The sequence below is a fragment of the Aphis gossypii genome, chromosome 1 (genome assembly GCF_020184175.1).
Source record: "Aphis gossypii isolate Hap1 chromosome 1, ASM2018417v2, whole genome shotgun sequence".
In the NCBI taxonomy this organism is placed as follows: domain Eukaryota; kingdom Metazoa; phylum Arthropoda; class Insecta; order Hemiptera; family Aphididae; genus Aphis; species Aphis gossypii.
In genome coordinates, this window is record NC_065530.1 from 36,228,914 (window position 1) to 36,256,502 (window position 27,589).

At 28.4% G+C, this 27,589-nt stretch overlaps 1 protein-coding gene across 4 annotated transcripts; it reads left to right on the top strand.

Annotated features, from left to right (window-relative positions):
* Positions 1-1,664: 1,664 nt before the first annotated feature.
* Positions 1,665-26,737, top strand: LOC114126869 (probable tubulin polyglutamylase TTLL2). Of its 4 annotated transcripts, none has more exons than XM_050198284.1 (8): positions 1,665-1,847; positions 15,374-15,485; positions 18,691-18,837; positions 20,796-20,902; positions 22,783-22,921; positions 23,537-23,813; positions 24,026-24,228; positions 25,210-26,737. In XM_050198284.1, exons 2-8 carry the CDS (start codon positions 15,405-15,407, stop codon positions 25,993-25,995), a joined length of 1,740 nt encoding a protein of 579 aa, XP_050054241.1. In that variant the 5' UTR covers positions 1,665-1,847; positions 15,374-15,404; the 3' UTR covers positions 25,996-26,737. The 4 variants fall into 4 exon arrangements, with proteins under 4 accessions (XP_050054241.1, XP_050054239.1, XP_050054240.1 ...); XM_050198282.1 differs by having other exon boundaries at positions 15,390-15,485; XM_050198283.1 differs by lacking the exon at positions 1,665-1,847 and adding an exon at positions 11,010-11,393 and having other exon boundaries at positions 15,390-15,485.
* Positions 26,738-27,589: the final 852 nt, after the last annotated feature.

Genomic DNA, 27,589 nt, shown 5'->3' on the forward strand with positions numbered 1-27,589 from the left:
TTGTTTTTAAGTTTTTTTATTAATTATTCTATGTTTGAGTTTTATCCACCTTCCTTTCCTAATTATATATTATTTAATATAAACTATTTATGAGGAATCTTGTATAAAATTGTCAACCCTTAACAATAAAAATTGAATATTTATAAGAATTCAAACTTCAAATTTTTATAAACGAAATCATGTCTGTCATTGTGGCTATTGACTATCTATCGTAAATACTTTTAAAATATATATATATTATAATAACTTAAATAAAACCTTTTAAATGACCAAGCAAAAAATATTTAATTGACTTTTATATAAAAATAATTTAAATAGGTATCTATACATTTAATAGCTCAAAATGTGTCAAAATGTTTGGAAATTTATATCACTTGAAAGAAATGATAATTTATTTTTTTATTTAATAAAATATATTACAATTTGTTTGACAATAACAATAAGTAACATGAATGACAAGATAAAGAGTAGCTATGTAGTATGAATCGCGTGCAGAGTATACCTACTGTAATAGAATCATATTATGTAAAATAATAAAAAAAATAAAGAATTACTAAAAATGTATTATTGTAGATCTTCTTAAGTTCCAACTAGATCCAATTCATTACCAAAAGCCATCCACAAAATTGAAAATCAAAGAATTTTCACTGTTCTAATCCTAAATAATAATAGTAAACAGAAAAAAGTATGTATCATTGTAAAATCATTAAACTCATTGTTCTGTTCAAAATATAAAATGATAATTTAAATAGACAAAATATGATAATTTTATTGATTTGTTGTTACTCATTTTTTTACAAAGGATTTGTAGGTTTCACTATCACTTAACAGAGAAAGGCCAAAATTTCATGATCATTTAAATTTTAAATTAAAAGCATTTATATCAAGTGGGCGAAGTGACAAGTACGTAATATGAATCAGTTAAAAAACTATATTATATCTTTGACTATATTGATCAGAAATATGTTTTAAGTTAAAAGTTTATAACCACTAGGCACACTTGCAAAAAAATTCAAAATCAATTTAATTTGTAACTACTTTTTAAACTTAAAATATATAGTGTTCAATACCAATTAATATCATAGTTTTTAATTTTTTTTTTTTTTTTAAGACCATGGAATCTGGCCGCTGCCACAAAATTGTCTAATATTTAAAATTTGGTTAAATTAGTTTTTAATTGTGTATGTTTAAGAAAATGCCAGTATATTTTTTTGTGAATGAAAGGTCTGAAGATCCGAATTTATACTGACTGCTATATCATAATTTGTATTATTGCCCACTAGCTAGGTAAGTAATTATTGCGGTTAATATTTAGATGACTTGGTAAATAGAAAAAATTGGTAGGTACAAACATATAGATAATAATTGATGTTACGACACTTAAAATTTCATAAGTTTTAATAACTTGTAACTACTATTTTATTTCTGGATAAGTCGATTGCAATGTTGTTAATCTATATGTTATTGAAGGAGTTTCCAACAATGATTACATTTTACCTATTACATCGACTAAAAATAGTTTTGTTGAGGTGAATCAAGTTAAACTATCGTCTATCTGTATCATTAAATTATATCATAAAAATAATCTGCGATTATATTCTTCTTATTTAGAGTCAAATTATAAAATATGTGTAGGTACTTAAATCACTTGCTATTTAGTTTCTATAGGGATTCACTGTTAAACGTATACATCATTAATTTTATAATCTTTAATTTTTTAAATTTTATATTTTGTTATTATTTTATTAAAATCAAACTTATATTATAGATGATGCCTATTACATTTACCAAATATTAACTGTGCACAACTCGTAATAGTAATAACTTATAAGTATTGAATCCTGAAGGTAAGTCATAATTTTTAAATTTTTTTTTTAATAATTAATTTTTAAGAAACGTGAATGCTACAAATATCTACAATATAATCTCAATTTTCAATTAGATGTTTAGATATAATATTATCAACAGTTTAACACAGCTATATTTTATAGATTCATCTAATTTCCATACATTTTCGTATAATTTTAATGATTTTTAAAAATATTAATAATGTTTTACAAAATATTATAATAGGCAATAGCTATACAATGGAAAAATAAATATTTTATGTTCACGATTAAAAAATCATATTATTCAGCTTATACTAAAAGTTCATTCGATTTTAAAAATACTATTATAAAACTATTAAAGAATATTACATTAGTAATTGATAATTAAAATTGAATTATAGTTGTAAAAAAAAATAAATGTATACACGTCATAATAAATAAATTAATATTAAATAGTCATTATTAATGGATATAACTATACATTAATATTAATTAATAATTTGTAGTTTGTATTGTCTGATATTTTTCTTATAATTTTTAATTTTTAATACAATATAATATAACTTTAAACTTTATTGATATATATATTACCCCTTAGTGACTGTATTTATCAATAATCATTTAAATAATATTGCTTATAAATTATAAGTAATTAGTTATACAGTGTACAACCAAGTACATTAGACTATTAGAGACAATTCGTAACTTAGAAAAAAGTAAAAAATAATTTTGATTTATGATTAATGGTTATATACTATAATGTACCTAAATTATACATACGCATTATAAGGCGCAACTAGAGAAAAATGTCGGGGGGGGGGGGTTATAACCCCTTAACCCCACCCCTGGTTGAGTCACTGATTATACGTAAGCTACAGAAATATAGTTCTAACAATCTTAAAAAAAAACATTTGAAGTTAATTCTGTAAATCAGTCATATTTATTTTATGGAGATGGCCACGAAAGCTGGTCTGGGGACATTTTTAGAAATTTAGTGTTATTTTTCCTATATTATTATTATATAATATATATCTGTTATTATTTTTTTCTAAACAAAAATGGACAAAATATAATAATAAATAATAATTGATCATTATATACCTACACTGTCAGTATTATACTACTACCTACATACATTTTATTCCAGTAGGAAACTATTTTTAAAAGTATAATAATATTAAATATTACCCAATACGAGTACATGTACCTACCACTAGCTTAATAATGATAACATGCCGGTTTTAATCTTTTCCATTATTTAACCTTTTAGGTAGGTCATAAATCATAACGTGTAACTAATCAATATAAAAAAATTAAAAAAAAAAAATTATAAATTAAAATTAAAATTTTGTGGCATCATTTTAGAAAAAAGTTATTGTTGACTCTTTTTAGTTGTGATATTTGTATCTTTATATTCAGTTTTATAAATTTTAAAAAATAGGTTTAGAAAACTATATTTTTTATGTAAATTATAACCACAATTAAATTTACTGTAAATACTAGATATAAATATTATAAAATACTAGTTTTTTATAAAATGTTTACAAATTTTGTTTATAATAAATAATAATATATTTTGTCATTACTACCATTTTGTAACTATATACCATCAGAGGTATTATATACATATATAATAAATTATAGTTTTAATAAAAATAATAAAAAGAAGTAGGTAAAAAGAAATAAAACATATAACAATTCTAGACTTAAACTTAAATCTCTTAAGTATAAAAAACCAAAAGCAATATACAAATAAGTTTTAAAAAAATTCACCTATCACTCTGTTTTTTACATTTTCAACATCAACGAGAACTATTAGAGCTATTTTATGATGTCAAATATTACAAAAGCTTATGCCACACATAATGTTAAGTTAAAATTTTTAGTAAACTAATGCGATATTATTAATTATTATCATCTGATAATTAAAAAATTCTAAATTTAAGAAATTCTAAAATCGATTTAAAATTTTGAATTTTGAATTTTAAATCACCCTGTAGAAATGTAATATATTTTTACAGTGATTTATTTTTTTTAATTTAGTCGGTGTATCTTATTTTATAATACGATTATATATGTATAAATATACCATATTATCCCGTACGGGAGATGGAAGTTGAGATGGTATCAGTGTAGTTACCACGCATATTAATGGTTAATTGAGTGAATAAAGTTGCTAATGTTAGTAAATCACGTAGATGGAAAAAATCACTACAAAAAACAACAATTTTTAAGTTTAATATTTATTTAGGTAGTTTGTATAAGTTATATAATTTAGTACCTAAAAAAACTGTTTTGTCATTCTTTTTAGTTTTGTTTCAAATTAATTACACTGCAACATGTAAAAAATTTACTTTTATTTTCAACAATTTACATTCAAAAGTACGAGGTGGCAAAAAGTTATGGCACCTGTTAATATCCCTGTAAGGAACTTGTAAATAATATTGGTTACACATTGGTGTGTTTGCCGCCCTCAGATCATAGTCCCAAGAGCGACGGACGGGAAATGATAAGGTTCGCAAATATACCTATACATAGATGATAGATACCTACATAATATGTCTTGTTTCGATGAAATTAGGTACCTACTGCACACTACTATAATATTAAAATTAAAGAAAACCGTTTGGTCGGTAACCTAATGATACTTTCATCGACCAGTTTTGTTACGACTCGACTGATTAACGACGGAAAATACCGCGGTTAGCCTACTTGCGAGTAGGTATGTATCGTTAACTACGGTTATGACTTTGTTCTTCTGTGGTCGATATACGATGGTTGCCTATAATATGGTTTACGTTATACTCGCGAGTCACGACTGGGTAACCAAGATGTTTTCCGTAGGTCAGTCTTAGAAAAAATCGATTGTCGCCGATTTTTTACTCGGCATCCTTTCTCCGAACCGTCTGATTCTCAACAATCTTCATCAAACCGTTTACTCGTTGCCGTACTTAAAATACCGCGCATCAACGACATTCCGATGAAACGAATCTTGTGTACATATAATAGTAGTGTGCGTGTATTTGCGAGCCACACACATTCGAGGGGCATCAGTGGCATCACTTTCGATCCGACTAAACGATGAGTGTCTTATGATCTGAGGCTTCAAGGTAAGAAACACACAAATTACCACTATGCCTTTATTTATCATGCACATTGCACAGATCTCTCTTACTAATATGTCTACACGACCGTTGTACTGAATTTAATAATTATTTATTGTAGTTGCAAACAGTGTATTTGAACGAAAAAAATATTGCACAAAACTAAACATAAATCTGTATACTATTCATAGATAAAATTTCTAGGTGTATTGTCTGGTATTCCACATTAACCATAACATATACCTACACATATTTATTTATTTTTATTTAGGTATCTATGAATAATAAACGCCCGTTAGGTGTAGATAAATAATATATTAAAATGGTTTGACGTTTGAATACCTTTGTGTTTAAAAATGCACTCAATATTTGCGCAAGTGTTTTTAAACCTCGACATTTTGGCTATTCGAGAGCGGGAGATTCTTTTATTATCAATATTTTATTTTATGCAACTTGAACTATTCCTTCTTGATATCCCAAATCAATTTTAAATTTCCCGCGCGTTACCCCACATCCCACCCGTCTTTAATTATAAGTAATATAAGTATTATAAGTTTATATTGTTAATTATTATTAGAAATAACTTTCTTAATTTGATTTCAAATTACAAGCAAAAAATATAAATATCGAATTAATTGAAAATCCATTGTTTTAAGTACCTATACTTTTAAGAATACATCGCGGTCTGCAGTATACTTTGTAAACCATATATTTATACATATTTAATCATTCATTCCCATATGGAGTATTAAGTTGAAACTGTGTAAAATATTATATGATTCTCTTGTATAATTTGTTGTTCTTCCGTATTTCCGTTGTGTATTATTATTTATTTATTACTGGCTGTATCAGCACGGCGTCTGGAGTAGGTACCTATACTAGTTGGTCCCAGATTCTAATTGTACACACCAATATTGGGTCCCGTTTTAAAAAGTCTACCGTACTAGTTGGGTCCCAAGTTGAAAAGACTGCACTAGTAGGGTCTCAGAAAAAAAACATTCTTCTTCCCATTTTTACAGACTTGGGGCTGTCTAATAACATCTAGTTGCTACAGGTGTGGTTAAAATGTATTTTTTCTAATGTTAATTAATGTTTTATATTTTCATTGTAATCCATATAATCAGAGTACAGGGTACCTATTTCAATTTTTAACGCATTTAATTTAATTTTCAGAAAGTGCGTGATCCATATTATATTTGCAGTTTGTACTTTATGTTTATTTGTTATTACTATGATACAATAGGCAAATAATAATTATACACGTGCCCAATCCGCACACAATTTTAAACTAATATTATTTTTTAACTCAACTCGAATGCAGCCACGGCGTCGTCCGTGAAAAGAATTGCAAGTCCGGTGTACGGCACTGTCATTGTCGGCTAATAACGATACTGTTGGCTAGCAGTAGGGAGTGGGGACGCCAGTCGGCGGGAGAACAACACGTGTGTCGTATCAAAATTTGATGTATCTTAGAAAATTGATTAATGAAGTTATATCAATGAATTATAAACCTAAAAACCTTCCTCTGTTAATTGTTTATTTAACAGTAGACCGCATTGATATTTATTCAGCCGTTTCGGAATTAATCCCGAACAAAAAAATGCGACTTAGGTACCTATAGTTTTATAATATTATGTATTTATATTGATAAATAAATATTCATACCATCATTTTTATTTTTCTAAAATAACAAAAAATTATTTATCTTTTTTAATTATAATTTAAATTATTAATTATTTAAAAACGATTTCAGTCTTTAATAATTCTTTATTGTAAATAAAGGTAGGCAATTATTAAATTATTTGCATGATTAGTTGATAAAAAATCGTATAGTAAATAATAATAATAAATTGCACGCTACTTAATAAATATTCCCTCAAAACTAACAATAAATAAATATAAAAAATAAACATTTTTTATAACTACCTATTACGTAAACCATTTTTTTAAAACTTGTTTATTTTAACAATAAGTATTATTATAATTTATAAGTTACTATTTAGGTAGGTTAACTACCTTATACTCATAATATTAATATAGTCGTATATTATAATACGCCTTGGGTCTACGAATAATATTATTTTAATATTTTAAACAGAATAGCTTATGGCTATTTTGAACTATTCAGTGAATACCTACTTAAATTATTATACTACCTTATAGATAATACAAGTGCGATATTGTGTAGAATTACTTTTCTTAGGTTAACTATCCAAGATAATAGGTATGTACCACGATTTAAGATAATATTATCTTAATTCATGGTATGTACCTATAATGTATAATATACTTAATTTATTATCTGATATTTAATAAAAATGAAAAATGCCATGTAAATGTTATTATTATTTTTTCCATGCCATTATTTATTAGCTTACTAAGAAAATAGGTAACCACATTATTGTTCAAAAATAAATTTAAGACAGATAAGTGATAGTGATAGTCAATAATAAATAGCAATATATTACCGACGCAACTAGCTACATAAAAATAAAAAGTAGCTTAAAATAATTTTTCATACATTTTAATGAAATATTACGTTTATTCTGTATAAACCGTTTCCCGTTTTGAATTGATTTAAAACATGTAGGTATTATAAACGGAAACTCTTAGTCCTATTATAGTTATATGCCTCAATATTTATGACGTGACGTGAATTTTTGTCGTGATTCGACCACATTATAATATGTTTTTATTCGCCAAGTCACGGAAATAATAACAGTTACTTTTCGATTAACATTGTGTGTATCTATGCGTTTTTTATGATTTGCCAATGATGTTATTTTAAATCATATCACATTTAGCGATGCAATGTATTTAGTTTGTTACCATAATTAAACTTTAATCTAACGTCCCAACAGACAATAAAATGTAATATAAATAAACCTATTAATAAATTTGTAAGATCTTTTTTAATTTTTTTGTTAATTAATTTACATACATATAGTAAAAAAAATGTCACCGCCAGGATTACTTGCATATTTTTATTTAAAAATTAAAAAATATAAACATTGTTATTAATCTAATGTTATACAGTATACATGTCAACACAATAATCGCAAAGACAAATGCTGTATTAGAACACAATCTTTAATTCATTATTAAAGATAACAGTGTTATCATATTGCAATCTTTTGCATTTACAGTCATTTCTAATCCCATGGCCGTCTTGTATTTGTCGCGCCCCACGCACGGCTGTCGTGATTCGTGACCTCGCATAGCAGGCAAGATGTCCTTAAAATGAATTGTGAATTGTCTATTTTTTTTTAAATCAACAGAGTTGTAAATTCGTGTTCATTAGTTAACCAAAATAGGTTTATAGTTCTTGAAAATATTAAGAAAATTTAGTATTTATATTTTATAGTATTCAAAAAATGAATAACAATACGTGTTTATAATTATTATTATTATTATTATTTGTTTATTATTCGATAAACAATGAGATATTTAACAATTAAGTCAGTTAAAATATCAATTTCAAAACCACCAAGGACTCTTAACAAGTTAATAATAATGTGTTATACATAATATAGATTATAGGTGTGCGTAATATTACTTACAGTTGCAGATACTACTCTATAACAAATTATTTTTTTTTATGTTATTTATGTCATAACCATTGATTTCAAACCTCAATAGTCAATAATCATATTATTCATATTACTCAATAATCTTTATACCTATACGGTAGGTAGTTCTATTAAGTTCCACCTTACAAAATGTAATATGTAATCTAAAATGGTTAAGAAATAGTTTAGTATAGTCTAGGAATAGATTAAAAATCTACAAATTAGAAATTTTACCCCAAAGGTACCTAAAACGGGTAAGAAATTTAACTTAGTTAATAAAAACCATTTATGGTTTTAAATTGTGTATAACATATTATTAGTATGAAATTATAGTAAGTAATAAACTAAAGCGAACGTTTCTTCACTAAAAGACTTCATCATTCTAAATAATTATACATTAATTTTAAAACGCTCTTAAGTTCATATATAATAATTTGATTAATTGTTTTTATAATTTGTACGATATTGTATTATTTATAAACTGACCCATCCTTTAGAAGTAGGTAGAAAAACTAAAAACACTTTAAACTAGAATGTTAAATTAAATAACTTGTAAAACTATAATACAAACTCATCATTAGATCCCACTATTATACTCATTAAATTTGAATCTAGGGCATTTCCCCTCTTGCCAATGTCCTCTCAAACGTCAAACCTGGATATTTTCCCCACTTCACTTTATTAAAAAATTAAAACACTTGCATAAACATAATATACATTTAAATGCCTATACTATTTATGTTGCTCGTGTTTATAATTAATACGGAAACATCGATAATATAAATACAAAATAAGAATAATAAAAGCTATTTATATTTAAACTTATAATCTTTTTTTTATGAACGAGTAATTTATTGTCTGTGAGTTTTGACCCAAATCTTAAATACTACGCATTCTATATTTATATACGAAATTAAATTGGATTAAACGGCCTGAATGCGGCGACGGCGGTAACGGCTAGATAATAATCAAAAGCACATAATTAAGAGAATACAAATAATACGGTAAATCAAAATATTATTATTGTTGTTTATTCGATTTTTGCATTTCCGATTCTGATTTTAAAACGTTGCTATAAATTATAATCGAATTTAAAAGTTGCCAAGTGCGTCGTGCGTAATTGCACATATATTATAAAATTCGTTGATTCGATGCAAACAGTTAAACACGAACTGGGACTTTATTCTGTTATAAAGATAGGTAATTTATTAGTTATTAGTAATATTTGTACATTTATTATATACGTATACATAAAAATATTAGCGTAGCGGTAGTATAATAATAATAATCAGACCTTTGCGGTGCCAAACACCATTTCCTCCATCGATTTGCGGATATAACATGTTATGATAAGTTGTGCGGGGCAGATCACAACGGGTCCGATCGTTGCGGGGCCGCGGGGGTGCAAATATTATACACGCATCGAGATGAAACACCGCGGGACGCGCTTTCGTCCGGATTCGCAACGGATGCTGCGCGTTACGAACATTATCATCTGAACAACTCCCGACTCCGTACAAAATATACATGCAATTTATTTGCATCCAGATGCGAAATTTGAAATAACTTTTTACAAAATAATTAAAATGAATTTATGTAGCTTAATAGGAAAACTCACAAATGCATGTGTTTAATTCTCTTTTACAAACATACAACATGGCAAATTTACGTTTAGTGGAACCAATTTCGTGTTGTTAGCTTTAATTATAGAATGAATTGATTAAGATCGAACTTCAAAATATAAGACCATTATCTGTGATCTCTAGTTGGTTATTTACGATATTTTAATTTTTAGCAAATTATGGGTATGTTAAACATTTAAAACATTTAAGTGTACAAATGCTAATAAATTGCTCACGATTTAAAACAATTTACAATACGGTAAATTGGTAAAAGACAAACAATAGATTACAGATATAATATTTTTACTTTTACAAATAAATGTTTGCTTTGTTGTACGTTTAAAAGACAGCAGAGAAAACACATGCAGTGGCGTTCTCTTGAAAGTAGAGTTAAAAAAAAACCCCCCATTTTGGTGGATCTGAGGAAATATTCATTACTCCCCCCCCATCCTTACTCTTATATGTGAAGATGCCACGTTTTCAAAGCTATTTATTTTTTCTACATTAGTGCACTCTATTTCAACCTATATAATTTTGCTACGCTCTTTCTGGTATACCGGCCGGCAAAAATCGTTTCTTTACGTTTTTCGTGCTCCCATCCTCTCTCGTCCTTTGTATATAAAACATAAAAAAAAAAAAAATCATATTCTTCAACAGTAATAATATCATATCCGAGTGCCGGTCGGGCGGACGTCGTCGGTGCAGCTAATTTAATATTATATAGAAACCAAACGGTCGAGGATTTCTCGGCGGGCCCGCGACCGGAACGCGTGTTGTTAACGGTTCCGGCAGCTCCGCCCGGCCAGCCAAGCGATAATCATTGCGCCCGCGCGCGCACGACTCGACGCCGACGGAACCGCGAACAGGGCCCGTCGGTATCGGCGTTCGTCGAAGCCGCCGCCACACGTGTTGCCGACGCGGCGCATCGCGCACACGCGTACACCGCAATCGTTGGCTCGATCCGTTTTGTCCGTCGCAGGCGCCGCACCGTCCGGTCCGCCAGCCGCACGCGCTTATGTTGTGCGCGTACTTTTTTTTTTTAAGTATATTATTAGGAAAAACGGTTTTTATTTTTTTGGTCCTCTTCGACAATGTCTGTTCGGTCGGCGATTTACGTGACCATGTGGTGGTAATAACCATCGGCAACAGACTCGTCCGCAAGATACCTCCGCTCGGCGTAAGATACGAATACATTAAATTCATAGACGATATGGATGCGAAACTGACGACGCCGAAACGTTGCACAAATGGAGTACGAGCTTGACTGTTGTAGGTAAAGAATTTTAATTGGTTTTTTTTTCTGTTTTTTTTTTTTCGAATTTATCTATAATATACCTACTCATGAACGGAGCCGTCTTTCGTTTAGGCATCGCGGCAATAGAAATTATTACGTATATTCGTATTCCGTATACCTATGTACGTACGACTTCAAAATTAATAGGCGTACGTTTTTTTTATGGCCAACATGTATGCGTGTTATCATTTATCATACCTACTCGAGTTGACGAACAAACGACAACGTTCACACACCTCTCTACTTACGTTTACGTGTATATTTAAAGCGACCCATTTTACATTGTTCGTATTACGCTTACTTAAAATCATGTTATACTATAATTATTATACCTACACTACGTTAATTACGACTAAATTGTAATTATCGCTGTTGATTAGATTTTACAATTATTTTCTCACAAACACAATAGGTGCAATACTGTGTGAATAACATAAACTCAAATACTCAATATAACCCTTCTTGTTTTATTTTAACAAAGTTTTTATAAAAACTATACAATCGACAATAATCAATTATAATTATAATTTAAATGTTTAACAAAATTTTTTTCTAATTCGAATTAATAAATAATAGTTATACGCATTGCAGATATTTAGTTTGGTAAATTGTAATATTTACTGCAAGAGTGTTCTTAGGATGCGATTTTAATCTATGTATCCGGTATCCGCATGTTGCGTCGAGTTGATTGTATTGATCTGTTTTCTACAATATAAACTGTTTTATGTCAACGCATTAACGTGCTGTCAAATTAGATTGCCATAATTTCCATAGACATTATAATTTTATAAGGATTTGAGAATATTATACAATGAATTTTAAATGAATTAAAAATGAGGTAAATATTTGAAGAACTTCTTTAATTACATAAATAAAAAACATAATATAATATTTATTTTTTTATTTTATTTCAAAATATCATAAAATACCTACATTATTTTTATAATCTCTAATGATAGATTTTTACCTTTTAGTTATAATAAATAATTAGTTGTATAAATAAAAATAAAAATAATGATTGGTTTTAAATTGAACAGTAAAATGTTAAGTAGAATTTAATTATATCATTAACAGAAATAAAATATGTGTAACTAAGCTAAATTAATTCTTTTAAGTTTTTTAATTAAACATTTTCTACAAACTTAATAACATTCAATTATAAATTTAAAAAATTGTAGTTAAATAACTATTTAAAAATTCTTTACAATAAAAATAAAATTTAGTTTCCTATTTGTATATATTTTTCAATTTTATAATTTAATATAAAAAATGAAATAGATCGTTTAAAATGTAAAATCATTTTTATTTTTTATCTAAATTAATTTCTACGTTTAAACAAATATCCAGGTATTTTCATACCAGTAAAAAGATATTAAGTATTCACATAATATGTTCTACAATTTACTAATAGCTTGAGTGTTTTCTTAACTGTTGCCGTACCTACGTGCATTATTTAACAATCGAGTACATTGCATGTTTAACTAACATGTAAAATATATTTTTTATTTGTAAAAATATTCAATTTTTGTATTATTACATCGAGAAAAATTGATTTCACTTCATTAAAAAATATGTCTATTAAGAATAAGTAATACTACTTAATTTTTCTATTTTTACTTTTAGTCTTTCTAAAAAATAATATTTTAGTTTTTAATAAATACATCAGTATTTAATATACAAGTATAATTATTATAATTACCTATTATTTTTTAAACCGATGTTTTGATTTTAAACCTGTGATATTATTGACTTTTAAATTTTAATTGAATCACTGTGATAATTTTATATAATACATATTACACATACCAAATAGTAAATAGATATCTATTAAACTGTTAACAAACATGATTAATGGACATTGGAGAGTCAGGGAGACATGTATGTATATATATCTGAATAAAACATTAGTATATACTACTTATTACAATACATACAAAAGATGTTAAAGTTACTCTACCCACATCAAATCATATCTTGATAGATCTGTGGTACACGCACTTTTATACATACATTTCCTAAATTTGATGTTTGTTATAAAATATAGCACTCTGCAGTCCAAGGTTATACTAAATATTATTATAAACTAATCTAGGTTGATCCTGTCAAAATAATTAATTACTTATTCCGTAGATTTATATCTGATATTTAAAAATCATTAGTTGTATAAAAAAAACAACAAATTTTCGATTTGATTGTAGTAATAATATCCTATACAGCATAGACTATAGTCATCAAATTTTGACAGTCAATTTCTATAAACCACTCAACCGAATTGGATAGGGTTTGAACAGTTAACTCATTAAACAAAATGCCAATCACCGGTTACCATCTCACATTTCCGAAAATAATAATTTCATGTGCAATTCGTTACCATTTACATTGTTGCTATATGTTACCAAGGCACATAATTTCCTTCCCTAAACTCTGAAGGCTGTTGGCACACCCATCGATAACAACACTTTAATGACTAAGTATATTATACAATATATTTGAACTTATGATAGTATCAGCTACAAGGGTAGTAGTTTATTACTTATTTATAGAGGTTGATATCATTTTAACTCTAGCTCATAATTTTACTACATTAGACTATAGAGATCTAATATTGGATATTCATCTCACTTCATACACTTTAGCGTAAGATATTGCAGGTATATATATTATTTATATTTGAAAATTAATTTTAAACCAATTTTTCTACTTTCACTACACTAAAAATCTTAAATTTATAATGAAAACTATTAATACCGTGTATCACATTTATATATTTTACCCCTAAATTAACCTATACAATTTTCATAAAAAATTGTGTGTAAAGAACATCAAATTTGTACGAATTATTATAGTGGATCGTTGACGATAAATAATAAATACTAGTATAAATAATACAAATTAAATTATTTTTATATTTCAAGTCTTACTCTTTTCGTATATTTTTTGAATACTAGGTTTTAAAAATTACGAATAGAAACGTATTTATGTTAATTTTAATGATTTCGATTATACCATGATGAGTGATCTGGAAAAAGTTTTTATTTTCACATTTTACTTCACTTGTTTGAAAAATCGTTACGTAAAAGTCATGGGGTTCGAGCAGATAAAAATACTATTTTTAAAAATAGAAGTTATTTACTTAGTTGTTCTAATCTACAACAAAGAATAGAATACTTACATATTATAAAACTTCGGTGACCATATAAAAATCCAAAAGGGCTCTCCTTCTTATTAAATTTAAATTTATTTTCATTGTAATTTTTATATTGTTTTGATTACCTATAATATCAAATATGTATAGTATGTCGATTAGATTATGTAAGACGGTAATACTATAACTCTTCGAAATTTTTAATTAGTAATAAAGATAAAACAAAATTTTGTTGTTTTTTTTTTTAATTTTCAACAAATTAATACTTCTAGTAATTTTTTACTATCGACCAAAAAAATTTACCAGTAAAGAAGCACACGTCTAGACTTGAGGGCCTTAATTCGGTCACATTGTTTTCATTGGCCTATTTACTCCATCACTGCAGATAACTGACAACAATATAATATATAGTAGCTTTGCTAAAATATTATCTCCGCAGAACGTATTTTATTTTTATTTTTTACAACTATTATTTTTCCACCAAACATTTTCACCGTCACGCATCGACGTCTGTCGGAGTGTCAGTCAGTCGGTCATTTCACCGTTGACCGAACTCCGAAACGGTTATTCGCTTATCGGTTTTGTTATTTTAAATTATAATATGATTTCCCTACAAGTTATAACAAATAACAATATAATAATAGATATATTTATATACCAATTGCAAATTAATAAATAATATACTGTTACTTATACAGTATTATGTAGTATACACTAACACACTATACGCGCTGCTGCATTATTTTCATCTAATATAATATATAATATATAATATGAGTACCGATATGTGTTATGTTTTATTATTATTAGAATTTCATAATTGCAGAAGATCGACAATAATATGTCATCCATCGGATCTGAAGACCGACCGTTCATATTCCGCGTCAATGATAACGGCACTGGCCCAGTTCTGCTCATACAGGTAAAGTTCGGTAGCGTATATTACATACATTCTAATCCTTTGGGAACCCCTACTGTTTTAAAAATATTTTCCAGTCGGCTGGCCGTTTTATAGGAAATCCATAGGGCGTTGGCGTTTGAAGGTGTTATTTTCTCTACACTCCACTAACCTCATCGGTGTTGCCTAAAAAAGTAATAAATGAACTGAATAGGAACCTACTCGAATTGGAGTGCAATAATAATACATCTATCCCCGATAAATAATGATAATACATCTATTATACGTTGTCTTTTAATTTTTCACGAGTGCGCTTTATTCTCCTATTCAGTTCTAATAGTTTTCTTAAGAAAACTCAAACGATATACATATTTCTTTTTAGGTTTCTTGCCCTTTGTTAAATGTCACGAACCTAACTACATCGTAACAGCAATTATTATATTTGCAAGTTACAACCGCTTCAGTAGAAAAATAATTAATGGAACTCGCAGGATTGTTATTTACGTACGGCATGCACGTCGTTCCCTATACATTTGATTAATATTTTCCTATAACATTTGTGTGGAATTAGCCTTGACGGCATAATTTGTCGTTTAAAAATTGTATTAAAGGCTTATTTGTTATACAACATTTGGTTCCGTATTTTTGTATGAAACATTAGGGAATTAATATGAAAAAACATATCTTACGTCAAATCAACTTCAATAAATGGAAACTTATCCTTGATATGAGATACGAATGTTGCTTTGAATAGTAAATGGTCGATTGGACTAAGACAACATCTTATTGTACATTTATACGATGCACATTGCACACACACAAGCAGGGAATAAAAAAAAAACTTAATATAAAACATGTTTTAAAATCACTAAATTAAAATCGACCACGTGTACGGCTATATACTATAAATAGAAGAATTTTAATCATCGGGCAAAAAATAAAAATATACATGCTACATATAATACATATTTCATTTATTTTTTGTAGCATTGCGTCTTGTATTTTTCATTTCTAGATCATTAAAATATTTTCACTGCATATTTATTATTCTTATATTTTTTACATTGTATAATTCAATTGATTGTACTTGTTTTATAGTTGGACCCAACACTTTAATATAGTAACTAAAAATATAATATGTATGCAATTATATTAACCACTATAAAAATATTGAACATTTAACATTGTGAATACTAGCAGTTTAATAAAAATAAATTTTGTATTTTTTTGTGTGATTTGGCGATTTTTAAACATATTTTAAACCTATATAGTATATAATAAAATGAATTTAATATAATATGTATCTATACTGACTACCTAAATACATTTACAAATAATTTTATGGAAACTGACATAGACACAAATAATGGGCAATTTTAAACTATAATTCAATATATTATTTATAAAGAAAAAAATCAAACCATCTATCACAACATAATTTAACTTATTTTTTAAATTGCACATATTCTGTAATTAAACATAGTTATGTACAAAACATATTCTTTAATAGCTAAATTCAAATTAATTTAATAAGTTAGTTTACAATGTAAATTCTATAAGTTTTATAAGTTGATAATATACTAATATACAGCACAATTTATGCACAATCGTAATAATTAAAACCTATAATATAGCATGCAATTTGAAATTATTGATTATTAATGTTTGATTTGAATTAAAATAAATACGAAAAATATCTCCATTCCTATTGATTTGACATTTTACAAAATGTAAAACACTCTTATGATAGTTTAATAGTCCTATTATTATTATTGATTAAAAATACCATACTAATTACTAATTTATCTAATATGTATAACTAATAGTATTATCAATATAATAAATTTGAAAAGTACCTGAATAAAATATTATTATATAATTTTAAATAATACAATTTTAAATTCTGTTCTCTTTTATTTTAATATGTTTATTGTATAGGTATACTTATTCGGACATCGTTTTGAAAATTATTACCTAACTACTATAGTTTGCTAGTTAATATTTGTACAATTATTATTAATTGTTTTTCACGTTTAACGAAGCCTGACGAAATTGTATTGTCTTTGCTATTAAATCCAATGTACAATATTTCAAATTATTATAAAATACATGTACCTATATCTACATTCAAGTTAAATTTAAAATAATAAGCACTCGCATATAATGTATAAATAATAAATATCACCAAAGTCACCAGCTAACAATCACGGTAACACGTTGTTGTTAACTCGTTCATATTATTTAATTTAAGAACATATTAATTTTTTACTATAACATTGCACATTGCACGTTGCGTATAATAATATATTATAATAAATAAAGGGACAAATAAAGGGTGTGGTCCAATTTTGTTCACTGCTCAATAAGTCAGTTTAGTAATAATATAGTTTATGTAATATGCACTTACCTAATAATTTTGTATATAAAATATCAAGTTATTAATAAGTTGTGTGTTTTCTGCATCTGTTTCGTATGTAAATTTTAATTCCGAACTGTACGTTTGTATAATTAATTAGGGCTGGCTTTAGATACGATCGATGTGTTTGACGGCACAAAGCACAAAAATTAGAAAGGCGCGTGAGAGATGTCAAATTTAAATTTAAATGAGAAAAGGGTGCCAAAATAATTCTTGAGCTGGATTCTGAAAGAGTTAATCCAGTCCTGGTGTAAAATGTAATAATGATATACCGAATAGTAAAAAAAAGTACTAAACTTTGCTTGCATTATATTTTTTACAATGATTCAATTCCTATGACAATGTATGGATCACCCCTTCCCCCATCACCACTTATACGTGTTTATACGATAAGCAAAAAACACCGATCGTCGAGACGTCATTGTTGTTATTTATAGGTATTTATAGCTATATATTATAACGATGACGAAGTAATGTACTACAGTCTAAACATTTCAATTAGTGTGTATTATTATATAAAAGTTAGCAGGAGGGTGTTTGCGTGTGTGTGTTTGTGTGTGCACTGTGCACACAATGTTTATTTTCTGTCGGTCGGAAGTCGACTGGGTCTTGGGCGAGTTGTGGTGGAGGTAGTGGTGGTATTAGTTACTGGTTACACGCCTCGGCGTGGGGAATGCGAGAACACTGCACAGGACGTGCGCGAACATACATCCAATAAATAATCGGCTTATATACGATTATCCTGTATAATATTTTTTTTACAATTTTTTTTTCATTGTAATTATCATTTTCATTTTGCTTTGTCACTCACAGGTGTGTCAAGAACGAGGCTGGAAGGAATATGAAGGAACTAAGAGCGGAGACTCCGCATGGTCGGTGCCGGCGGACGAGTATTGGAACCTGTGGTGGAAATCGACCGGATTCTCGTTGTCACACTATAAACAGCAGAAAATATGGCAGGTATGCTCAGAATATAGTATATAAAGTTGTGTTTTTATGAATTGTTTCTTGTATGATGTGTGTGAATGTTATTCGCCGCCACACATTGTCCGTAAACATCGTGTAAGTTGACCTGATTCCGAGTGAACATATAAATATATATATACATGTATGTATGTTTCTTTTAACGCTAAACGCATCGATTGAATGCAGCTGTCTTTGACGACTCTGCGCCAAAAACTAAACGATGCGGATTCTGTCATATACGAAATACATACATAAATATACATAGATGATAATATATATGTATACATATTTGTGATTTGACCATATGATTAAGTTATAAAAATATACTAATTACTAATATTTAATTCAATTCTATATTATTATAAAACGTTTGCGTTGTTTGCCATGAATCAGATATTATTTAATAATAAAATATTATTACATAAATTGTCTCGTCTACCAGGTATGGTAAATTAGTAAATGTTACTATTCATACTGCACACAAATTCCAGGTGATGTACCTATACATAATGTCCAGGTTTTCTATTTTGCTTGTAATGTATTTGTATATATATTAACAGTCCAATTTACATTAATCTTTCTCGACGACAGTTAATTAACATATCTAATATCGTTAAATGGCATGATCGTAGTATTTTTTTTTTGCGAAATTCTCCGTTGTAAATTACACTTTCCGTTATACATTGTGTTTGTATTGTGTATATAATTGTGTAATAATGTCTTTGTACTAAAAAAAATAACGTAAAACCTTATTTGTACGTCGTGGTCACGTATCTATATGATATATTAATGTATTAATATATTTGTGACGGCTATAATTTTAAACAATAATTGTTCATCACGTTAATGCACGTAATCGACAAAAAAAAATTTATTCCTGTTTCTAAACTTCAATTATACTTATAAGTACTAATAATTATTAATGGGTTAATTTTTTTATGATAAAAAGAACATCATTTTATATTTATACTCGCTAAATTTTTTCTTAATTATTTAAGCACGGATCCTGTGGGGGGGAGTCTATGAAAGATTTTAATTCATTTCCTTTATAAATGTTTTTATATTATGCGTATTTATTTATGTAATAAATAGTTCATGCGTCTTGATAACCATAAATTTAAAATTTAAATGAAATTCATTATAATATTACGAAGTTTTACCTATAATCTATAATCTATTATATACTAAAATTGTAGTACTGTATTGTATTTTTTCTAAAAAAAAAAAAACGTAGACCTTCATCCATTTAAGATATTTAAACCTTACGTGATACTTGGTATAAATACATCTATCATATATTATTATATTCGACGTACTTATAAGTTTTTGTTTGTATGAAGTGAAAGTATGATAAAAATAAAAAATAATATTTAGTATTTTAAAAAACAAATTCTAGAGTTTAAGTATAATATGTAACTACACTACTACAGTATAATTCTAATATGCATAATGTTTAATATAATATTTTAATTAATATAACTTTTTCTTGTTCGAAAGCGTTTACAAAAAGTTTTCCTAAAATGCTAATATAAACAATTGTATTAAATCTGTCAAAAATAATTATTAATAGTATAGTACATTCAATGCACTTTTAAATACTGTGTATAATTTTATTTTTATAAGATTTAACTAAAATAATTATAATTATATAATTGAACTAGTATTTCAAAAGTTTGTATAAACAAAACTAAAAAAATGCATAGTTATTATAAAACATATTCCTTACACTTGAGAATTCAATTTTATAATAATCGATTTATATTTATGTATGTTAATATATGTGCATTTATAATTTTTTTCACTTGGGGTACAATTAAAGATAACGGTTACAATAGATTCGGCATGAATAAAATTATTATATTTTAAACTAAACGCAATACTTGAATGTCATTGTACGTATTGGTAATAACTTATGACTAATAATGTATTATTGTTTATACTATGTTTATTAGTTCAATAACCATATACCCAGTGGATCAGCATTATGCCGGAAGGACAACTTGTGGCGATATTTGAAATGTATGAAGAATATATTCGGCACGTCGCTATTCGGGTTCAGGTAATGAACATTAAAATAGTTTATTTTATATGGAAATATTGAAATATTTGAAATGCTTTGTACGGGGCAAAAATACTAGCAATAATAATAATATAAAAAAAAAAAAATTAAGAACATATTATATAATATATAGGTAGGTATGTAAGTATTATATACAATTTTTGTATGCACGCAAGTGTTCATATTGCATATGAGATACGCCTTATATTTTAAAAAACAGAAAACAAAATAATATAACATTATTTTTTTTATATGGGGTGGTACGATATAAAACACGAAAATAAACACTGAATCGTTAAATACACAACAGTTTATTTACCCCTTAGTATGTAAAAATATTAAGTTTCTATATGAGGGTTTATTCTGGCTTTATCACTTTATTTATTTATTTTATTTTTTAAGAAACTTTAGTTAATGACTTATTATTACATAATTTAAATAAACAACCTGATAATTAAACTAAATAAATTATTTTTCAATGATACTTTTTCGATAATACCGCATATCTTAGTATATTATTATTTTACTTATACTTTTATGGAAGTTAAATGTTAGTTAAACATAAATTAATTAAAATAAATTATTTCACTATAATTTATTTAGTTAAGAATAATATATGAAACAAATCTGTAATTATTTCTTTAATTCTTTTAATTTGTATACATAATATTATATTTACGCTGAAGCTAAAAAGATTTAAGACTGTAAATAGGTTCAAAAATCAATGTACTTGTGTAAATAAACTGCAATAGTCTTATCTAAAATATTAACATACTCAATTTTACTACAAGCTGTATGGCGTATGCAACATACAATACCATAGTTGTACGCGTGAGTATTAATATGCAAGCACCTTTGTAATACGTCGTGACTATAAAAGCTACTGTCGTGGAAAGTTTTCACAAACAAATAAAGTGGGTCATGATATCATAATAGATATTAATGTCTAATTATGCAGTAGGGTACATTATTAAGTGTTGTTTGAAGTGAATGTTTTCTAAATGTACCTATGTGTTTATATTTAAGAATGTTTAAATATTTAATTAATCATCATTTATAAAATTAAAGCATTTTCCATTAAGAATTAAGTGTATGCAGTGTATATGTATGTAGAAGTCCACGGCCAATTATCGAGTAAAATTCAATTATAAATGATTTATTATTATTGGTTATAAACATTTCTTACTGATAGATCTAACACAAAAAGAAACACCGCATAATAATACAACAATAATAATTTACTAACTATATACAAGTAGCAAATAAAAGCAATAATGTTTTGTCTTTGGTATCCATTGGTTTCACTGGTAACATAATCATTAACTACCTAATATATGCAATTATATGTGTTTGTAAAGTGGTGAGGGCGGTTTCTTCAATGGGAAATATTATCTAGATAGGGGTGAGCATTATCATCCCCCACGTGTTACACACGCGATTTGCATTCAGGTGTTCGTTCATATGTTTCTTTATAAACGGAACAAATAATATTATACATAATACACGTTATTTTTTAGGCCCCTGTGGCCCTGTACTTAGTACAATAGTACCTATAATTTTATTTTTCCGTGACATGTTAAACGGTCATAAAACTTGCGACTGGTTGTTGACACCGCAAAGGGCAGGAAAATCGCCGGCCCCCCTGATAAAATATTTTTATCTACATTGTGCCAGCAGGGAGGGAAACTAAAAGCTATTTACAGGCTATAGTATAATACGTATTTCCCTTATTATTATATTGTGGTATCACGAAAATCGTCCCGTATTAGAGTAGTTTTTCATATATATATATATACGTAATAGGTTTTTTAAAGTCAATATACTTTAACTTAAATACTTTTTATTTTGTTATGGTATATGTCTCTTTCATAAACTATTAGCCCAGACTCCTACAACTTACCACTAGAGTATACAAAGTTAGCTGCCGAATGTAGTCACGACACTGACGTCGGTGAGAAGTCGATTTGGATATGCAAACCTGTTGGTCAAAGTCAAGGAAAAGGCATATCATTAATATCGGTAAGCATTATTTTATGTGTATGATAAAAAATATTTTTAAATACTAGCTATCGTTGTATCCGGAATAATAATCCTGAGATTTATTGGGATAAAAATTTATTTTTGATGTCTTAAAAAAATAGGCTGTACGGCTACAGTTTGATTCCATTTTAATTAGATGGTTAACTAGTTGTTTCTAGGAAAAAAATGTGTTTAAAACTAACAGATAGTGCTACAGTTGTAATCTTATTTCACTTCTCAGTTTTCCAAGAGAAGAATTAGTTAGGTTAGGTAAATCGATGCTGTAGTTTTGGAGATTATTTTAGTCAAACATAAGAGTCATTCTTTTATAACGTATTGTATATTGTATATGATAATTTAGATTTAATATACTAAATATTTTAGTCTTTGACGACATTACCTATTATACTGCGTTAATACTGAAAGGATGCTACAAAATGACTCATTCCGTATACATACAATATTGATTAAAAAATAGGAAAATTAGACGGCAAGATAAAAATAATATCATAGTTAACACAACAATAACATCACAATTTAATCATTTAACGTCGTTTCGTTATACTTCTAATAAATAATTATACTACATATACTATAATATTATTATGTTCACAGCAAATCGGTGAGCTCGTTTATGACACAAACATCGTGGTCCAGAGATACGTGAAGAATCCTATGCTTATCGGTGGATATAAGTACGATTTGCGGCTGTACGTTCTAGTACCGTCGTTCCATCCACTCACCATATACGTCTACAGGGAGGGACTAACTCGATTCAGTACCGACAAGTATTCGCTGAATAACCTCGATAACCACTATGCGCACCTGACCAATAGTTCGATTAACAAGCTGGGACCCAACTATTTGGAAACAAAAGAAAAAATCGGACTCGGTACCTAATTATTAATTATTATACTGAAAACTGAAACTTACAACTAGTTATAATTTAAATTATTATTTGATTATGATACATAGATATTAGATATCCAAAATGTTTACTTGCTATAGTATAATAGAGTATACTAAAAAAGGACAGCCAATTCTAGTTATTTTTATTTTTAGCTAATATAGTTATAATACAACGCACTTTTTTTATTTGCATAGGATGCAAGTGGACATTTCAACAGCTCCGACAGCACATACGCCAAGCCGGAGTCAATGATTGGCTATTGTGGCAAAAGATATCAGTTCTCGTTAGTCTCACGTTGGCCAGCCAATGTACAGGCATACCGAGCACGACAAATTGTTTTGAGTTATACGGTTTTGACATATTGGTCGATTCTGATCTAAAGCCTTGGCTTCTAGAGGTATGTTAATAATCTTTAAATACACTTAATATCAATAATGGATTTTTGAGGTATTCCAACTTTTAGGAATTTTAAGAATCTCAAATAGTTAAAAATGTAAGTCTGAAATTGAATTTAAACACCTCGATCAATTCGATTCGAATAACTAAGTTTAAAATGTTCAAGAATGACAGCAGATTAATTTAAAGTTGTTATTCTAAGTGTTAACACTATTTTACCATTAGACTTAAAGTATGATTAATTAATTAAAAGTTCGAAAGTTTGAATAAAATTTAAGTTCAAGGTTCGTGAAAAACTTTAGTTTGTCGTTCGTCCCATCTTTCGTTAAAATTATTTCATCAACGTTCTCTCTAACTATAAAACAACCGATAGTATACATTATATATATATAACCCTGTAAGAATAAGTCAATCAAAAATTGTATTTTAATAACATTCAGTTTTGATAATCATGTTAAGTAAACTTTACATTAATAGTAGTAACCCCAATTCATTACTGAGACTTCGTTAAGAATTAAAATAGTTTAAGCTCTAAACGTTACTCGACAAAATTAATTCGATAAAAAAATGAAACTTTAAAACTTCAAATATACACTCTGAACTCTGTATATAATAAACACTATTACTATTTACTACCATAATTACATTGACTTTGTATTTTTATTATTTGTAATTTTCCCGTTTATCTTTTTTATGATGGTGGTTATTTCGCATTACTTCATTGACGCTAGACACGAGGGAATCAAGCACGCGTAACTTTGGCTTCGACGATTTTCATTTAAACAATATAATATGCGTTCACTTTAAAAACTATATAGTTAGTTTTCAGCCTGACCAATTCCTGTGAATCTCGAAAATAGACTGCAATAAATATTACGAAAAATAAAAATAAAATTAATATGTGAATAATTGACGGACAATCGATAATTATCGCTGTACATTGGCAAGGTTTTAAAGAGTGTTATACATCATATTATTACAGGTGAACCTCAGTCCTGCGTTGGGCAACGATTGCGACGTGGACAACCGTGTGAAAAGGCCGCTGTTGCACGACATGTTCGATCTGCTCGGGCTGCCGATGTGCAACACCGGTCTGTCACTGTTCCGGATGACGTGCAGGTCGGCGTCGGGGCCACGGTTCGGCGGGGATGGACGGCCGACAGCGTTGGCCGCCGCGGCCACGGAAAAGTGGAAGTCCAAACGCAAGACGAACAGCAACAACAACAACAACAGCACTGCCAACAACAACAACAACAACAACGTTAACGCCTCGAAAAAGGACGGTACGGCGGTGACGTCGTCGACGGCACAGGCCCAGTCGTCCGCTCGGCAATCGACGCTGTACGGCCTGGGCAAACAGCGAGGCGCCAACACGGCCCAAGCGGCGGCGGCCGCCGACCTGTGCAACTCGCCTTTATCGTCGCCGGTTTGGGGCAACGGTCGGGACTGGAGCAGGCCCGCCGACTCGGAGGGCGACTGGGTCCGAGTGTTCCCGTTCGCGCCGTCGCCGCGACAGTTGTCGCGGACCGGCACTCGGCCGCCGCAGCAGCAACCGTTCGGCCGCCGGTCAGCGTCGTCGCCGTCGTCGTCGTCGCCGGACACGGGCTCGGCCAGGGCCACCATCAAAACGATTCAAGAGTACTTGAAGTGTTGCAAGAAGGTGGCCAGGTCGTGCGAGGGCCTGTCCGTCGTGCCGGACGAAGAGCTCAACGACAAGCTCAGAGACCTGTTCCCGGCCGCGACCAAGACGTGGCTGCCGCCCCTCTGAGAGACTCTTACGTATTGTTATTGCGTTTTTCACCGTAATATTCTTATGCATATACTATACGACACCTCCAAAGGAATACTTAAACGTGTCGCGTTGTAATAATATCGATTGTTATTGCGTAAATTATTATTATGATATCGTCGTTGTTTATGTTATAATATTATTGTTAATATACCGGTAATATATATTTTTCTAAAATATTAATATTATCGACTAATATAAAATTATTTCGAATTATTATCGACTATTATATGTTATAATGTATAGTTAGGTAGGTAAAAAAATATTGTAATATATTGTTTTTTTTTCTCTCTTCTCGCTCTTTCCAAATTATATTATATAAAAAAAAAAAATTTAAAACGTATAATAATATCTCACGATGAATAATATAAAACTAATGTGTTCTGCGCATATAAAAACGTCGTTCTTGTATATTATTTTTCACGATGAATTAATAATATTGTAATTACGAGCTATATTTCAGGTACATTTCGCTGCGGATGGCGAATTTTCCATCGTAATGTACCTGTAATATATATTATAATATTATATAATAGTGTAATACAACATTGAACATGTTATGTAACGTTTGTCACTTTACCGTGATGAACACCATTTGATTCGATTAGTATTATATATTAACTATTAAGAGGTATTCTATATTTGTTTCAATGCTGCGTATAATAAATATCATTTAAAAATAATAACATGTACCATCAATTTATGCTGTATAATATTATCATTAGTTCGATTTACTATACAATATGAGTCTGAAATATTATATTATACATTAGTACATTTACTTTGTTTTTTTTTTTTAAATATACCATTACTTTTGAGAACGGCTTGCTCAATAATAAATATTAATTGTTATTTTATTGCTGTACAATAAAGATTACCCCTAAAATGGCTCAAGCATACACCACGAAGTTACTTTTATGTAATTTCCAACTCTGAATTTACTCGTATATTACCCACGTGCATGTGCATAAACATAACTGTTATTTTTAAAAACGGCTGTTCTCTAATGCCACATAGAACGTCTAAAGTCATTAATGACATACAATTTCAACTCGAATAAAAGTTTTTAGTACGCAGCGTATTTGAACTATTTTATAGTTTTGTGTTAAAAGACCTATAACAACTACAATATGGACGATACTCGTTTCAATGCCGTTTCACCAGCAGTATGGCTATTATACATACTGTAGATAGTAACTGAAATTCAGATATCCAAAACAGAACTGAAGCTACATTACAATATTACGTGCACTCATAATACTTTAAATTCAAGTAATATAACTACATATAAACATATTATTAAAGAATAATATACTATGAATGGACAGCCTTCATAAATTAAACAAAATATATTTATTTTTTTTAAATTTCGAAATTATTTTGTTTTTATCACCAAATAAATATAGTCGTGTACACATATCAAATTTACTGTTCAAAGCGTTTTATAACTGTTCTTACTTTTTTTCAATAGGTACAATCCTTCAAAGTGAAATAACAATTGAAAAACTTCAAAAAAGTATTCAGGAATAATAAATTCCTCCAAATGGCCTACATCAACCCAGGTAATACTGTA